Below are 18,829 nucleotides of genomic sequence, written 5' to 3' on the forward strand. Positions count from 1 at the left end.
AGCTCAAATGAGCTGCCGTGCAGCCACACCTAACCAGCATACACTGATGCTTTCAACAGGGGCGGTTTTTTACTATTGTGGTGCACTAATTTCTTTGTGTTGTGTCTTGTTTTCTATTGTGACTTGTTTCAATTGTGTTGTGCTAATATCTTTGTGTTGCAGCTTGCTTCTGTTGTTTTGTGCTAATTTAGTTGTGTTGTGGCTTGTTGTTATTTTCATTGTGTTGAGCCTTGTTTCCACTGTTTTGTACTAATTTCATTGTGTTGTGGTTTGTTTCTATTGTGTTGAGCTAATTTCCTTTTATTGTGCTAATTTCATTATGTTGCAGCTTGTTTTCACTGTGTTGCATTAATTTTGTTGTGTTGTGGCTTGTTTCCATTGTGTTGCAGCTTGCTTCCGTTTTGTTTTGCCAATTTTATTGTGTTGCAGCTTGTTTTCATTATGTTGTGGTAATTTTGTTGTGGTGTGGCTTGTTTTCATTGTGTCCTGCTAATTTCATTTTGTTGCAGTTTGTTTCCATTGTGTTTAGGCTTTTTTCATAATCTTGCAGCTTGTGTTTATTGTGTTTTTGCTAATTTTGTGTTGCGGCTTGTTTTCATTGTGTTGTGGCTTATTTCCATTGTGTTTTGTTTATTTTATTCTGTTGCAGCTTTTTTCCTTTGTGTTGTGCTAATTACTTAATGTTGTGGTTTTTTTTTTCATTTTGTTTTGCTAATTTAATTGTTTTGGGTTTTGTTTCCATTGTGTTTATGTAATTTTATTGTGTTGCGGCTTAGATATCATTGTGCCTACGAGCTGTGAGCGAAGTGATATATATATATATATATATATATATATATATATATATATATATCTGATGCAATAAAGCCTCTCCCACTGTATCTCTCACTCCAAAAACCAATTTACATTGAGGCAAAATGTCCCATCTTTAGCTACTAATTATCTATTATATTCATAATGTATTAATTATTATTTTTATAAATAAATTAGATAATATATTTAAAAAGCAGTATATGAACTGGCAGCTAATATTAAACTTTGCATTTAAATTAATTTAAATATATACATATACAGTACATTTACATTTAAGCAGAAGCTTTTATCTAAAGCGACTTACAAATGAGGACAATAAAAGCAGTCAAAGTTAACAAAAGAGGAGCAATATAGAAATACAAATGACAAGTCTTGGTTAGCCTAACACAGTAAATGTAGCAAGGTATATAAGGTATATATACAGTGGTGGCCTTCAGCAGGGCCTTCTCTGCGTTAGCTGATACAGAGATATGTAAGATAGATGTGTAAGGGTATGTAGTTTACAGTTGCTTACTGAAGGCCCTGACTGAAACCCCACGGCACGATACTGTGTATATATATATATATATAAAATAGATAGAATAGAAAAAATAAAAAGCTAGTTGTTGTTTTTTTTTTTTAATAAATAGATTCTTGAGTTTCTTGAAGATGGCTAAGGACTCAGCTGCTTGGATTTGAGTTGGGCAGGTCATTCCACCAGGAGGGAACAGTTATGAAAAAGTCAGTGAAAGCGATTTTGTGCCTCTTTGAGATGGCACAATAATACTCTGTTCACTTGCAGAACGCAAGCTTCTAGAGGCACATAATGCTGAAGTAATGAATTTAGGTCAAGGGGTGCAGAGCCAGTGGTGGTTTTGTAAGCAAACATTAATGCCTTGAATTTAATGCGAGCAGCTACTGGTAGCCAGTGCAAATTGATGACATAACGTTCTTTTCGACTCATTAAAGATTAATCTTGCAGCGTCATTTTGCATTAATTTTAGAGGTTTGGTTTGATAGAAGTGGCTGGAAGACCTGCCAAGAGAGCATTGCATTAGTCCAGCTTGGACAGAACAAGAGCTTGAACAAGGAGTTGTGAAGCATGTTCTGAAAGAAAGGGCCTGAACTTCCTAAATTTGTATTAAGCAAATCTTCAGGACTGAGCAGTTTTTGTAATGTGGTCTGAGAAATTTAGCTTATCATCAATCACAACTCCAAGGTTTTTAGCTGTTTTGGAGGGAGTTATGGTTGATGAGCCTTACTGGATGGTGAAATTTTGATAAAGTGATACGTTTGTTGAAACCACAAGCAGTTCTGTCTTAGCCAGGTTGAGTTGAAGGTGATGGTCCTAAAAATTAAAAAAAAAATAAACCTTCCACAAACAAAACCAATTGAAACCCTGCAGCTCATGACTATACATTGATGTGTAAAGACCAGAGGTGGGCATAGATAAAAAATTTTAATCTAGATTAATCTCACTGAAATTTTGGAATTAATCTAGATTAATCTAGATTAAAATGGCTCATTTGAATTCTGCCAAAGGCATTCAGAATATGTGTGCTACCCAAATAAAATAATGACTAAAAGTAAGTCTTTTAGAACGGGTTTCTCAAGACAGGTGGTGCATTAGACCAGGGGCTCGTCTCATATTTCCAAAATGCATTACAAACTGCTTGAGAAAGCTTTAAACTAATTCCACATTGCACACGGTGCAAACAACCTTACGTCTGTTTCACACATACTTCGTCTGCATACTTTGGTTTTGTTTGTGTATGTTTTTTTATTATTATTATTGTATGTTTTAGCCATGATTCCCATCCACTTGCATTATAAGACTGATAGACTGCAACGGTCTGAGCTAAAAATCTTGGTTTGTCTACTGAAGAAACAAAGTCACCTACATCTTGGATGCCCTGGGGGTATGCTGATAAACATAAAAAATGTTCATTCTTGGGTGAACTATCTCTTTAAGAGTGCGGATGAAGTGATTTGAGGTGTGCAGTGGAGTAACCAGCACATGATCAGTGGAGCAGTGTCGTGTATAAATAAGGTCCAGTTGTTTGCCTGATCTGTGAGTAGCCATAGTTAACACTCATCAATAAATATGCATATAATAATAAAAAAAGCTTTTAAACCTTATGTTTTCTTTTGAGTGCTTTATGAAACTACTTGAATTACTAAATTCAGTTGATTTACTAGCGTACTCAGATATTTTCTTTCTGCTGCATTCTCAAACATTTGCTAGAACATCATTGTTTATTCCTGCCTTGGACATGTGTATAAGTCTGGCTCAAACTCTGAGTTGACAGAGAATGTTTATATCAAGCTTTGGGAGCCCGGTGAACCTGATCTAAACCCGGTTGGATTTGTTTGGTTTGGTCAACTTTAAACCTGCTCTGAAACTCAGTTTGTTCAGATATCTTCACACAACAGGCCACAGATATGCTAAGATGCTTCTTGTTTTGTTTATGCTAAGATGTTGATCTCACTGTGTCACAGGAGTGCAGCAGGTGTGAGTAGAGAAAACGAGGAATGGAGTTTAATTTCTATGGATTCTGAATGAGCCAAGTGAAATGGGAAACTGCAGGGTGGAGGTCAAGGCTGTAGTTAAAACACAAAATGTTTAATTTATTAGGGCATTCCTCAAGTGGAATGGATTTGATTGAAGTGAACTCTGAAAAGTGAAGAGACCATGCACTGAATTAGAGACAGTAAATGTAAGTGGGTTCAATATCATTGGTCTTAAAAAAATGGTAGGGTCTTTCCACACAAAATTAAAATGGTTCAGACGCCCATGCAGAACAAACTCAACTGTGTTTGGTTGCTTTGTTTGCCAGTAACACAGCCTCTGCCTCTCTAAGTGGGTGATTATTCACCAATGAAAGCTGCTATAGTGCCCAGACCTTTAGCTGTCAGTCAAAACTCTATGCAATTTAACATGAACTTCTATTATATTCTTATTTGTGCTTTGTGTTTTTGGTTCTTTTAAAAGATTTTTCCAACTTGCTTTAAATTAATACACCTAAGCTTCAGGATTTGTGCTAAGCATTTTAACCAGAGTCAAAAGTTAATGATTTTGAGACATGAGGTGGCACATATGAACTTGAGTGTTGAGTGATGCGACTCATTGCCAGATGGGACTTAATCCCTAATGAGTGTTGAGTTTTGGCACTTAATGACAAAACTGGCCAATCATAATAAAGGATTCCAGACAGTCATGTATTAAGTTGCTTTATGAAATGAGCGTACCTGAAATGATTTGATGAAGGTCCACAGGAGCGTGCGAATGCCCTCTCCTCTGCTCAACAACTTCACTAAGCGCATTACACGAAACAGACGAAAGAATGTGATGGAAATTCTTGCACTGCCTTCAGTGTTCTGAGAAAAACAGCAGACAGCATTCAAGACACAGTCCATGTTAATGAGATACAATGTGTTTCCACTCTCTACTTCAGTGTGTCTCTGTCACACATCACTTAGTGTGTGTGGATTGTGTGTGATGAACGTATGAACAGACTTCTGAGTGTTTTAACCCTCGGCATCATTCCCTGGTCATTGTGATGCAGAGTTTGTGCATGCACTGCAGGCTTCACATTCCCAACAACAAATGCTTAAAGGTCCCATATTCATAACAAAGAGCTTCTGTTCAAGACAACACACCGGACATCTTACCCCTGTCTATACTGCAAATACAGCAGCTTCTGTTTGCTTCAACAAATCAAAGGGCTCATATTAAAACTCACAACCTATAGTCTTTAAAGCAATATATACTAAAGGCAACATGCTGTATACATAATACACTCACTTCAGTGTATATTTAGTATATATACTTTATTATATATTAAAAATAATAAATGTTGTTCATTTCAATAACTGCACACAGTTAGGATGAGATTATTTAATTTAACCTATTAAAACTGGAAGCTGGCTGAAACTTAGCTGAAGAACAAACACTGTATTTAGTAACGTTGCTCCTGTTTGTATCAGCAATAAGATAGTGAAACAAATTGCACCTTTCCTTAAAATGACCCGCATAAACTTAACACAAAAACATAAACACAAAAAGACCGACAGAGATGCTGGGCTTGGACCATACTTTTACTTACATTGATCTCCGTGATTGCAATGTCAACGATGCTACCAACAACAATTAAGGCATCAAACGTGTTCCATGCATCGGCAAAATAGTGCTGTGGACACCCAGCGAAACAGAGAGATGAGAGAGGAAAGAAGGATTGGAAGAAAGAGATGAATTGACAAAGAAAAAGACAGAAGAAAATCAGAAAGAGCGACACACTGTTGCTGTGTCTCTTTCCACTCCCTATTTCCCCATTACATTACTCTGCATATTGTGAACATTCACTAATTCTGACACTACAAAGGGTCGTAAACCACTAAACAGTTGGACTTGTTTTGTTTGTCATGTATCTTTGTTGTACAGCAGCTGTTATAAAAGTCTCCATCAAGTCTATATCTTTCTATCAAGTTGAGATATAAAAAAATGACATGATGGGCATGACAATTTTCTACAAGTGATCATATTGAGAAAAAAATTCTCGCTGTTTTTTTTTGAGGGGCATTGTGTTATTTTTGACAGTGGGACATTCCTGATGGCCAACTACCTAACCAGTGCACTATATAGGGAGCAGATTGAGACACATCCTACAATAACAACAGCTAGGCAGTCTGGGTATTTATTTATAACAGGCATGTTTTTATATCATGAACCTCATAATAACATATCCATGTCACATTTCATTTTATTTCACATAACTTAATTTCTGAACTTGTTTGTTTTGTTTTCTTTGTACGTATGGATTACTTGGGCTGTTACCAATATCTGGTGAACATTTGGTCAATAGCACCTTTAGAAATATATTTACTGAGAAAAATGGTGACGTGTTTAATACTTATTTTACCTGCATCATCTATATAATCACATATGATATCTTCTAACACGTTTTAGCATTTTGCTGTCGCTCAAATTATGAAACCACGGTTTTCTCTAGATATAAACAAGACTTCCTAAAAGCATATTCCCCCCTGAAGTAAGAGTGTCAGATACATTCATAAACACAGCACGCTAAAGGACGAGAAACACAAAATCAGACAGTGCCAACTAGCAGAGGTGAGGAAAAGATGAAGAGTGAGGGTCAGACAGACGAGAGGAAAGTCGGGGGTCTACCTGACTCAGAATGATGTCTACTACGCTGCCAATCACCACCAGAGCATCAAACCCATTCCAGGGGTCCACACAATAACCCTAATCAGACAGACACCAGCGAGGGGAGGACAGGAGAGCAGAAGGGTTAAACATCACAGGACGGGGCACAAGCACTCTGACATCACTACATTATAGCCAGACAAAAGAAAGACAAACCTTTGGTTTGAAGGCAACCAGTTTGAGAATCATTTCGACTGCAAAGACACCCGTGAACACCATGTTCAAAATGTCCATCCCATAATTGAAAAGACGTGACTGGCCGTGATGCTATTTACGATACAAATAAAATAAAAACAAGAATGTTGTTTTTTATGTTGAATATAGTACAGTCCTTAAAACTCATTCAGAGAGATCATGTCTTATAATTGGTTCAAAATGGTTGACAGAAATCCAAACAGAAAATATACAATTATTATTATTTGACCTTAACTGTCAAAGAAGCAACATTGTACTACTCTAGGAATCACAACTTGTACTGGATTTATTGCATATGTTTGAATAGAGCTGGGGTGTTCAACCTGTAGAGCGCACACCTTAAGGGTAACAGTACTGGTTAAATAATATTTCTATAGAAATAATGTTTTCTATAGTTGTAGTTTCTTTAATGTAGTTTCTATTGAGCTCACAGTCGGTCTTTTGTGAAAGATTTTTACTTCCTGTACTTGATTATTGTACTATTTTATACTTGATTGGATAAAAGTGTTTGCAAAATAAATACAGGAAAGTAAATAGTTGGACTATCAAACCAGGAGTGATGTGTCTTCATTGTTTGGATTGAGTTTTATGCAAAAGGGTGATAGTGAACATGGGGTTAGTTGTGACTCATGGTTTAAATATTTGCACACATGCAAGCATAAGAAAATTTACCGAATTTACTGTTTGCCATTATATAGAGAAAAAAGTTTGCCAAAATTAAACAAATATTTTGAAGATATTGCTGAACAATTATTTAACCATAGTAAAGTTAATTTTCATCGCAGTTTTTAGTATTCATTTAAATTAGACAAATCTGTTATTATTTTAATCCCAAATCTGTTATTTATCAGTTTAGATAACAACTAGCAGAAGACACTAACCAGTTTAAAATTCCAGTTGCACAGATGGGAAACATTGTAATACTGCATTATTATTAAACTATGCTATTCTATGACATTAACCATGCAATCTACACTATTTTCTTTTATGATTTTTAATTATAAACCATGACAAATGGGACAAATGTTTGATTTTCAGAAATTATTATTTCAAGAAATGTAAAGCATTTTGTCTGGTCTATTTTTCTCTTTTAAATAATTATTTTTAAAAAATTATTTGGAAAAAGTCCATAATTTTATTTTATTGATCAAACGTTGTCTTGTATATTTTTCTCATTAGATCAGATACCATTTTAACCTCTAATATGGTTATATTACAACATACCCCTCCTATGGGGCATGTTTTCACATGTGGATTTATGGAAACTGAGAAAGTCAAAAAGTGTTAGGTTGTGCCCATCTGTTTCCTATTCCTGTTGTGTTTGTGTAAAAGTGCTGATGTTTAGATCTGTCTACTCACCTGAATGGCCAGACACAGTGTGTTGAGAACGATGAGCACAAACATTACATACTCAAAGCCCGTGGAATTCACCACATACCAGAACTTATACTGGTATGGGTTTTTAGGGATGTATCTCCTCAGCGGACGGGCTTTCAGAGCGTACTCCACACACTGGCGCTGTCAAAACACACAAGAAAACTCACACCTCCATGTTTAATTCATATCCTAGCTGGATCACAATAATATCTGTATAAACTTGCAGACCTGGTTCTTATCCAGTTCACAGTTCTTGTACTCTTTCTCGCCCTGCTCCTGAAACGTGACAATGACAAAACCCACAAAAATGTTCATCATGAAGAAGGCGATGACGATGATGTAGATGATGAAGAAGATGGAGATCTCCACACGGTAGTTGTAAATGGGACCCATGTTTTCCTTGTTTGAGTCGATGGCCTTGTACAGCAGGCTGCAGGAGACAAAACACACTAAATGGACCAATGGATTCAAACTAAATGTTTGGGAAGTAATTCAGTCTATTCATTTCGCCACACAGTGAGGAAAATATTTATTTGATCCCCTGCTGATTTTGTAAGTCTGCCCACTTACAAACGATTGAAGGGTCTGTAATTTTTATGGTAGGTTTATTTTAATGGATAGACACAGAATATCACAAGAAATACAGAAAAAAACACATTATATGAAGGCAAAAAATTGATTTGCTTTTCAAATAGTCAAAAAAGTATTTGATCCCCTACCAACCAGCAAGAATTCTGGCTCGCACAGATTGGTTATGTGTCCATGTGAAACACAGATTAGTCCTAAAACCCTATGAGAAGTTATTAATAATGTAAGCTTGTTAGGTGTAGGTATAAGATACATGTATTCCAACCTCTCCCACCGCAATGGGCAAGACCAAAGAGTAGAGCTGTAATGTACATTTTGATTGACAGCTTTTTAAAAGCCTGAACCCGTTTACAGCCCGACATTATTCAAATGTGCGCACACACACAGCTCTTTTGCCTTTTGTCAAGAATAAGTCATTTATACATGTTTTAACATAATTTATTCATAACTAACGTAGACTAGGCCACTTGGAAGTTGGAATAAAGAAATAAAATAAGTCCTCTGTAACATCTCAGCACTCTAAATACGCATAGGCTCATTTAGCCTATAAATAGACCAACGCACAATAACGAAATTTAGATAAAGGCTCCGCCGGATTTGCTTCGCCAGTAGCAGCTGACATTTAATAAAAGAATAATGCCAACATTAGCTTATATACTCTGTCCACATTATGGATTTAAGACTCAATGAATATTTAGTTATCATTATATTATGATTATGATATGTTATTACATATCATATCATAAAAACCTTTACTCACAGAGATTAGGCTAAGCCTACATGTTTTTGTGGAGGAAAATGATTGAATCCACTGTAGATGTCTTCAGCGCGTTCTTGCGGTCACTGATGGTGCGTCATTATTCACTCATTATTCTCATTATAAACATGGTCAAAACTTTTCCACACCTCAGACTTTGGTTTAGTTGCTGGTGCAACCAAAACGTAATCGCCAGAGGCAAGCCTCCGTTACACCAACTCAGCATCCATTTTCGCATCTTTCTCGCGCTAATCGAAACACATCACATGACCGCTCGTTTACCACGCAAACCAGAGCGCAAGCCCGAGCCGAGCCCGCGTAAGATGATATAAATTAAGCCCGAACCCGTCGGGTCCCATCGGTTTCGGGCAAAGATCTTCAGCTCTACCAAAGAACTGTCAAAGGATGTCAGAGACAAGATTGTAGATCTGTACAAGGCTAGAATGGGCTACAATACCATAAGCAAGAACATCTCAGGCTACGTATGTAACATTCAAAAAACACCAATAACATGTTGGCCGATGACAGCCTGTGACGTCACTACTGGAGTGACTATAGTATAAATAGGCGCCAGGAGAACACATCATCCACTTCTTCATCTGAAGCTTGCGTCCGAAGCATGGCAGGAAGCTAGAGGAGGCAGTGTCTCGCTCCCTACTCAAGGAACAATAAGTAACCTGAGACGTTCCCTTTCAAAGGAACTTCGAACTGCCTCCTCTAGGGGTCGCTATGGGGAACGGTATACTGACGCCAACATGCTGAGGGGAGTGCAGGCCAAACAACAGGCGAGCAATAAGTACAAACTCTACCAAAGCTTTAACGGAGATGGGATGTTAGATGGCTGTCAGTGACATTATCCCCTACGGCCAAAGGCCTAAGCTACATACCCCAAAAAACTGACCTGTTAGGGCCAGAACTTCTGGGCCTGGGTTAGAGCTCAAGGCTTGCAATTAGGAATAGATTCCTTTAAAGGGATAAGACCAAGTGCCTAGAATCTTACTAGGTCTTGGCCTGTCACCAAGGGGGCTACCGCTTGCTCTGTATGAGCTTGCTGAAGGACCTGTCACAACAGACCCCTAATAAACTTACCACAGTGTGGATTTTAGAAAGTGCACAAGGACTTTGCCCGCACACTTTGTAACATGAGTGCGGGGAAAAAAATATGCACCGCATACACACTGCAAACGGAGTAATGTGGACCTGACATGCGTTTTCTGAGTGTGCATGAGTGAAAGGTCTCCAGTAGAGCACGTGAGTGCTGAATGGTTAAACACGGGCAAGAATGCAAAAGTAATGCAATTTAAAAACTTTAGTGACGATGTGACATTGCCACGATTGTGCAAGTGTGCAGCTCGCTTATAGACAGATTTGAAGCCATTTGCGTATTTTTAGAGAAAAAGCATGCGGTGATTCACTTCCACTGTGTGTGAAGTTACTTCTCACACAAGGTTTTTAAATGGCTTTCTAAGTTATTTAATGAAGAAATATAGCATTATAATTATTTTTCCCGCGCCAGACAGAGACTGAGATGGTGCCGCTGCACATCACGCCAAACCTCTCACTACAGGCTTGAGATCATTTTTTTGAGATCTGCCTTTTTAGAGACCGTCGATCAATCAACCCAAATTGATTATCGGCTGATTGTGATCAGTAGCCGATCAATCGGAGCACCTCTAATTTAGAGAGGATATGTAAAGAGGAGTGGATTAAAATCCTGAGATGTGTGCAAACCTGGTGACAAACTACAAAAAGCATCTTTCTACACCAAGCACTAAGTCATGTTTTTCTGGAGAGTCAAATACTATTTTACTCACATAATATGTTTTTTCTGGATTTTCTGGATTTTTTGGTTGGTACTATTATATAAGGATTACATTAAAATAATCATACCATGAAAATGACAGAACCTTCGTTTCTTTGTAAGTGGGGAAACTTACAAAATCAGCAGGGGGTCAAATAAATGTTTTCCCCACTGTAACTGTACACAGTCACCTAGTTGCATTTTATTATTTTAATTTACCCACCAGTTGAGAACCTCTGATTCATAGTGTGATATTAAAATAATTACAGTACAACTCTTGCAACCATTTACCATCACATATACATCAGTAAAATGCAGATGTGTACTGTATTCAAAAAATGCAGACAGCTGCTATAATCATACTATAATGTTTTATAATCACTTCCTTGCAGAGCCTTGTGGGAAAAGTACACTGAAGCATTCTTAAAAAAATAATAATAATAATTACAAAAATACAGTATATTAATTAAAAAATATCTACTTAAGGGTTAACTGAATTTAATGCCTTTGGATGCTTAATTGAATGTTAACTGCAATTAAATGAATTATTATACTTTAGTTGTATATTAAATGCAGTTAGCTAAACTAGTAGGAATGAGCAGTATATAAGTATATCTTTATACACTGCAAAAAACATTCTTAGTATTTTTGTTTGTTGTCTAGTATAAATATCTAAACATTTTTGAATCAATATGCATTTACACGAGAAGCAAAATGACTTAAGAAATAAAAAAGTACCTACTATATAAATATATATATATATAATTTATTTTGCATAAAACAAGTAAAAATATCTGCCAAGAGAAAAAATAACTAAATAATCTTGTTTGATTTATGAGGACATAACCCATGTCCCCATTTTTTCAAAACGCTTATAAATCATACAAAATGAGTTTTTTTGAGAAAGTAAAATGCACTAAGTTTCCTGTGAGGGTTAGGGTTAGGTGTAGGGTTGGTGTAGAGCCATAGAATATACAGTTTGTACAGTATAAAAACCATTACACCTATGGGATGAACACACTTTTCACAAAAACAAACGTGTGTGTGTGTGTGTGTGTGTGTGTGTGTGTGTGTGTGTGTGTGTGTGTGTGTGTGTGTGTGTGTGTGTGTGTGTGTGTGTGTGTGTGTGTGTGTGTGTGTGTGTGTGTGGGTGTGTGTGTGTGTGTGTGTGGATGTGTGTGTGTGTGTGTGTGTGTGTGTGTGGGTGTTTGTGTGTGCTCTATGGTCTTACGCTGGCCAGCCCTCAAACGTTGAGACGGTGAAGAGGGCCATCATAGCCATCAGCACATTATCAAAGTTAAAGTCACTGTTGTACCAGATCCTCTCACGCATTTGTGGCAGTGCCGTCTCACCAATACTGTACACGATATACGTCCCTCTAGAAAAACAAAGAGATGGTAGAACACACACGCAGAAACTGTGTATTCACTGTAAAACACTTCATTCACTCACTTGCAGTCCTCAGGACTGGTCTTTGCATCATCAGAACAGCGGTAGAACTTCCCCTGAGGACAACACATTTTCATCATGCAACAATGAAACAGCTTGTTAATAGCATTTGTTCAATGTGAAATCTTGCTTTGCTGGAGCACCTTAAACAGCTGCACACCGATACAGGAAAACATGAACTGAAGAAGTGTGGTAACAATCATGATGTTCCCAATCGTCCTGATGGCCACAAACACACACTGAACCACATGCTGCATTGGCAGAAAGAGAGAAAGAAAACTGGTTTGTTCATTTGTGCTTTCTACAATTAAAACAGTAACAGTCTGAATCTTATTCTAAAGGAGTCGTGACATGAGACAGGCAATTTTTCTTGATATTTTACTTTTATAAGAGTTCATTGCATTAAAATATACAGGAATTGTCCAAACTCAATCACTTCCAATTCACTACAAAAAGTAGCGATATTGTTTTGCAAATATTTCACACTGCAGTTGTTCAGTTATCTATGGAAACTCAGAAGATATGAACTCAAAATTGTGAGATAAAAAGTCGCAATTACCTTGTTATATTTTTTTATTCTGTGGCAGAAACAGCCTTCCATAGTTATCAAAGCATTTTGAAATAATGCATTAAAAAAGTATGACATGACCCCTACCCAAGTCCAGAATGTTACATAAAAAACATCCAAATAAAATCTGATTGAATGGGCCCCAATGAGTAGATTAATCATTAAAATAAAGAGTTAGCAGATATTAAGCTGATGGCTAGTTGTTGGCATGTAGTTGCAAATTTACTTTTAGTTAGTAGAATGTCTTAAGTGGACTATTCAAATGAAGTGTTACCCTTTTTCCAGTCAACGTCAAATTGTCTTTGTTATCCGTTACATTATATCACCTTCAGCCATCTACAATGTCCAATAAACTCAGAGTATATGTTTAAATAAAGGATGTAGACTCTCACAGCTGCCACTTTTGTGTCTTCTCTGCACCTTGTTTCTAAATATAACCAATCCTGTAGCACCTTTACACAGATCTTCACAATCTTTTGTATCTGGTGAGCTTCACATTATAGTTGTGTCAAACAGAGATAGCAGTGCCTGACTTTGAGTCCTTTGGCTCTGTTGATGGCTCTCAGAGGTCGAAGCACACGCAGAATCCTCAAGATCTTCACCACTGAAATGGCTGATGATCTGCCGAACATGAGCACAGTAACTGACTTCAGATGTACAGAATGAAATAATCCAGCAATGCATGTCATGATATGCACATACTGTATGCCGAAGGAAACGAGGGAGACTCCCACCACCAGCAGATCCAGCAAATTAAAGTAATTTCTGCAGAAAGCTCCTTTGTGAAGGAAAGCACCAAACGCAGTCATCTGATGAACACAACAAAGATGAGGGTATATTTGATGTATATCTGTGTTAAACACCTATTTAAATGTTTCTATGCTTTGGAAATGTAAAGATACTTTTCACCATGCCAGTAATGCTGCTTGAATCTGAAATCTGATGAGTGAACTAAACTGCTTGAAGCTAAAGAAATTATTTCCAATTGTATTTATTACATTCAGATTTAATAGAAACAGTAATCAATGAAACTGAATTGGGTTGTAAATTCCTCTCCAACTCAATAACCCTTAATAAGAAACTAGAACAGGTAAGAGAGTTAAAGCATATTGCTTAGTGTGCAGATGGAAATAAACCAGGAGTCTTTACCTTCAACAAGATCTCCACTGTAAATATAGCAGTGAAGGCATAGTCAAAATAACCAAGAACCTGCAACAAAAAATACAGCCAGTCCAAGTTATTTTATTTCTGCAGCTCCTTCACAATCCATGTTGTTTCAAAGCAATAATATCTTAAATGCATTTAAGTTAGCAGCCAAACAGGACTGTGCAAGGTTGCAGTAACGAAAGAAAAAAACATCTTAAGAGGAACCAGACTCAGCTGGACGAGCCCATCATCAATGTGCATTGGCTAAATATTACCTACCTAGTTATTCCTATCTAGTTAATAGCCATGTTAAATTCAATATGGTGTTAAACCTGTTTAAGGTTAAAGCTATCTAGATTATATGATTTGTTCCCTGGAATAGGTCAATAGTGAATCTGCATTGGAAGCATCTTGTGAATTCATTTTTGGAAACAATTATTCCTCAAAACTGTGAACATGAAAAAAAAAAGGTTCAAAAGACTCTAGTTCAATGAGTCTAAATGAAGTTGTGTTCAAAAGAAGAAATTCAAATTTTCTCATATTTGTGAATTGTACACTATTAAAAAGAACAGATGACAGTGTTTTGATCGTGTAGGTTTTTCTTGACTGGCTTACAATGTTTCGGGCGGAGAAGTTACGGATGGGGTCCTCGGCTGCCAGCGAGACGGAGCTCAGCATGATGAAGATGAGGATGAGGTTGGTGAAGATCTGATGATTGATGAGCCGATGGCATGCCACACGGATCCTGCGTTACACACAGAGGTGAAACAAACATTATTGTGTCGGAATGAACAATATGGCAGTCCAAAAGATGATTTTGAAACGAAAAGAAGCATTCTCGAGGTGTGTTTGTAATGTACTTTTAAAAAATGTACTTGAAGGTTATGTAAAAAAAATAAAATATAAGGCCACTTAAGTGTACTTAAACTAAAATTATACTTCAAAAACTAAACTTTGTAATAGTGTAAGATTAAAAGCATTAAAGTACATTTAAATCAGTATTTACATTTTTTGTTGTGCTTGTATGTAACAGAGCAGCATGAACATTCTTCTAAACACCTGCTCTTGTTACCACTGAATAAAAAAGTGTTCACAAGCATATATATATATCTTATTTGTTAAAAAATGGTTCTTGTTCTCTTCTGCATATTTACAGTGCCTTGTGAAAGAATTCATACTCCATTTTTTTCACGTTTGATGTTGCTGCTGTTAAACTGCTTTAAATTACTTTACACTCAGTACACAATAATGACAAAGCAAAAACAGAACTGTCCCAATTCTGTAAATCTAATAAAAATATATATATATATAAAAAATAAGTACATTGCATAAATATTCATAACTGGTTGAAGCACCTTTACAGTCTCAGGTATTTTTTATGTATGATGCGGCAGGCTTTGCACCTCTGCATTTAGCAATTATCTGTCATTTTTGAAACTCTGTCAGGTTGGATGAGGGCCGAAAGACATTTTCAGGTTTCTCTAGAAATGCTTGATTGCATTCAAGCATGGACTACATGCTTCTGTGAGCCTTCAGTGAAGCAGATTTTTTTTTTCTGAACTCTTCCCCGGATGTGTGGCTTGACACAATCCTGTTTCTGTACAGGCAGGTTTTTTTTCTTTTTTCCTCATGGCTTGGTTTTTCCTCTGATATGCATTATTAGCATTAAGACATGTACTCCAATTAAAGGGTGCTGTCTTATTTACAGAGGTATATTATGTCACACATCTCTGGTAAGTTTCATCTGTGTGTGAAGACGCTGCAGGCAGCAGAGCAGCTCAAATCCATGAATTAATGTTCAGAAGTGCAGTAAACTTTAACAGATTTCCCCTGCTCAGGGCGTAGGGAGCAGTGAACACTGTGTAGGGATCATGTCTATCGGAACACAATTCGTGAGGATTGGAATTGGAAACCACTGACATAAGACAGCAACATAACAAAATGTATAAAAAAAGAAGGGGTGTGAATACTTTCAAAAGGCACTGTACTTCTGTTGTAGCTTGTGTACTAATCAAGCTTCTACTTTACACTTGCTATTTTGTACTATGCATATGTTCTGATAAATTGCTTGTGATGTTCTACATAAAAGTGCCTACTAAATAAAACGTCTACTGACATTTAGATGTAAATAAAGTCATGTTGATATGGAATGGGGGTGACCAACTGATGGTAGAAGTCTCATTTCTGAGTGAACTATCCCTATAAAGATTTGTATGACATACGGGTTGGTGTTGCTAAAGATGAAGAAGGCGCTGCCCTCTGGGATGGGGGGCATCTTTTCTCTGAGGCTCAGCTCTGACAGCCTCGGCGGCCGCGGGCCTGATGGTACCTCGGGCTCGTCTTCCTCATCCTCCTCTACATACAAACACAATCACAGCGATCAGCTGACATTACTGGAGCTCATGTGCAGAGCTGAGTGGTCAATACTATTAGATGTTCACCTGAGGAGTCAATCATGTCCTCTGTCTGATTCTGATCACCCTCCTGATCACCAGATGCCTGCAACCAAAGGACCTCAGTCATAGTGATAATGTAGAGTCATCTGCTCATTATAACATAGTGAATGTCCTGGTATTTTGATAAGATTGTGCTACCAGGGCCTACTGGGCATGCGCACATCAATATTGCATCTTTTTTTCTCATGCTGAACAACTATAATTATTGTATTTGCATTACTGTAAGGGGTAGGTTTAGGGATAGGGCAGGTATAGACCTTAAAGGGATAGTTCACCCAAAAATGGAAATGCTATCTTTAATTACTCACCCTCATGTCGTTCCAAACCTATAAGACCTTCATTCATCGTTGGAACACAAATTAAGATATTTTTAATGTAATCCGAGAGCTCTCTGACCCTTCATAGACAGCAAGGATCCTAACACGATCAAGGCTCAGAAAAGCAAATAGTAAAATAGTCCATGTGACATCACTGGTACAAACGTAATTTACGAAGCTACAAGAATACTTTTTGTGCGCAAAGAAAACAATAATAACATAACTGATACAGCAATTCTTCTTCCTGAGTTAACGTCTACTGCCATTTTGGAGTGTACCCCAGAACGTCATTAACGTAATTAGCGTTGTTTACGTTTAGCATGAGTGCTGTCTACTGAACATAAACAACGTTGATTATGACGATTATGTTTTTAAAATATCTGAAAAAGAATGAAAGTCTTACAGGTTTGGAACAAGATGAGAGTGAGTAATTAATTTTTTTTTCTTTTTTTTTTGGTGGGGGAGAACTAACCCTTTAATAAAACACAACCTAACAGGTAGAAAAATTTATTTATTTTTAGCTGTATCCCTAAACTCTCCCGGACAATCAAAAATGGGCAAAAAGGCGGGAGCTAGTTGCTGAAGCCACACCCACCTAGCACGACGGCAGTGTCAGCAGCGGCAATCCACCTGTCACTCAATGGGCCACGCCCTTAATTATGCAGAACTTTAAGTCTTAATATAATTTAAACGGATGAGTTATAAAAAAATTCACCCCCCTCACAGTTGTCATGAAGGGCAAAATTAACCCTTTGACCCTCAGCAGCTTTTTGTGATCATGTTCAGCCACTTACCAAAGAAATAAACACATGACTAGTTAAGTACTCCAGAGAGCCATGTCACCCACCTTGACGTCTCCATCGTCACCATCTCTCTTGTATATGCTCATACTCCTACACAAAACACACTCTGTATGTTAGCAGATGTTTGTGCTCAGTATCTGAATGAAACACTTCTCAGGGTGTCAGAGAGGGGCACTCACCTGCTTCTCTTCCTCTTGTTCCTCTTCTCTTCCTCTTTCTGTGCCGAGTTCAGACTTTCAGCATCTGCCAGGTTATCCACAGCAATGGCCAAGAAGACGTTCAGTAAGATGTCTGATCAGACGTGTTAAGAAATGAAAAGGAACGCATTCAGTTCTCTCCCAATCAATACTAGAAAGCGAAAGATACATACTTATTGTAAGTGTACAAATACAGGGCTAAACAGAAAAAAAAGATACAGTTTCCACAGATGAAGAGGATGATGAAGTAGATGCACACGAGCATGCCTGAGGAGGAGGGGCCTCCATACGCCATGATCCCATCATACATCACTGTATTCCAGTCCTCACCCGTCAGGATCTGAAGAGCAAGACAAGATGTGCATATTTACAAATGGGCTGGATGTTTCTTTAATAACTGTACATGCTGCTTTCATGCAAACTTAATGTTCATGTTGTAAACTATCCAAATATTGCAAGCTATACATTATATTATATGCATAATGTGTGTGATTGTAACAGATACCAAGATGGCGCCGCACATGGCTGCTTCAGTGCTTGGCTCTCCAGTGTTTGTACTGTTTTTGTTCGTTTTTCCTGTTTTTTGTTTAACAAACACGATCAGTTTCACCAGGGATGAACTGCTGAACATTCGGCAGAACGCACCACAAGATGTTTTTCCGGATTTCTATTATACAGACGTTTTACTGAACATTGTTATCGCAGGAGCAGCGGCGCTGATCAAGCGCTTCAGGACGCGCAGACGGGGAAAGCGAGCGGGAGCGCTCGTCAGACTCAGGAAGCGCGGATTTCGAACGCCTAGCATCCATCTCGCAAATCTCCGCTCTCTACCCAACAAAACGGACGAACTCCTCCTGCTCTCTCGGACAAATAAGGATTTCTCTCACTCTGCTGCTCTGTGTTTCACGGAAACCTGGCTGAATGACGCCATACCGGACAGCGCACTCCATCTGCCGGGCTTTCAGCTGTTCAGAGCGGACCGCGAAGCAGAATCAACGGGGAAATCGCGCGGCGGCGGGACATGCTTTTACATCAATGAATGGTGGTGTACAGATGTAACTGTGTTAAAGAAGATGTGCTGTCCTGATCTAGAAATGCAGTTTATCAACTGCAAGCCGTTCTATTCGCCGCGGGAGTTTCACTCGTTCATTCTGGTTAG

General features: G+C 37.8%; 1 protein-coding gene across 6 annotated transcripts in view; it reads right to left on the bottom strand.

Moving 5' to 3' along the window:
- Positions 1-18,829, bottom strand: part of cacna1db (calcium channel, voltage-dependent, L type, alpha 1D subunit, b) — an 88,878-nt gene that overhangs the window by 27,180 nt on the left and 42,869 nt on the right. For 3 of the 6 annotated variants that reach the window (XM_059503021.1, XM_059503019.1, XM_059503016.1), the window contains 18 exons: positions 17,890-18,010; positions 17,653-17,764; positions 17,518-17,563; positions 16,339-16,396; positions 16,120-16,252; positions 14,513-14,642; positions 13,901-13,960; positions 13,454-13,560; positions 13,285-13,372; positions 12,327-12,434; positions 12,187-12,239; positions 11,966-12,112; positions 7,817-8,018; positions 7,571-7,729; positions 6,173-6,283; positions 5,978-6,055; positions 4,899-4,982; positions 4,042-4,170 (listed from right to left, as the gene is read on the bottom strand). In XM_059503021.1, the coding sequence (XP_059359004.1) occupies positions 4,042-4,170; positions 4,899-4,982; positions 5,978-6,055; positions 6,173-6,283; positions 7,571-7,729; positions 7,817-8,018; positions 11,966-12,112; positions 12,187-12,239; positions 12,327-12,434; positions 13,285-13,372; positions 13,454-13,560; positions 13,901-13,960; positions 14,513-14,642; positions 16,120-16,252; positions 16,339-16,396; positions 17,518-17,563; positions 17,653-17,764; positions 17,890-18,010 (1,926 nt within the window). The remainder of the gene's footprint in view (positions 1-4,041; positions 4,171-4,898; positions 4,983-5,977; positions 6,056-6,172; positions 6,284-7,570; positions 7,730-7,816; positions 8,019-11,965; positions 12,113-12,186; positions 12,240-12,326; positions 12,435-13,284; positions 13,373-13,453; positions 13,561-13,900; positions 13,961-14,512; positions 14,643-16,119; positions 16,253-16,338; positions 16,397-17,517; positions 17,564-17,652; positions 17,765-17,889; positions 18,011-18,829) is intronic. The other 3 variants (XM_059503020.1, XM_059503017.1, XM_059503018.1) reach the window with 2 other exon arrangements.

This window comes from Carassius carassius, chromosome 21 (assembly GCF_963082965.1).
Source record: "Carassius carassius chromosome 21, fCarCar2.1, whole genome shotgun sequence".
In the NCBI taxonomy this organism is placed as follows: domain Eukaryota; kingdom Metazoa; phylum Chordata; class Actinopteri; order Cypriniformes; family Cyprinidae; genus Carassius; species Carassius carassius.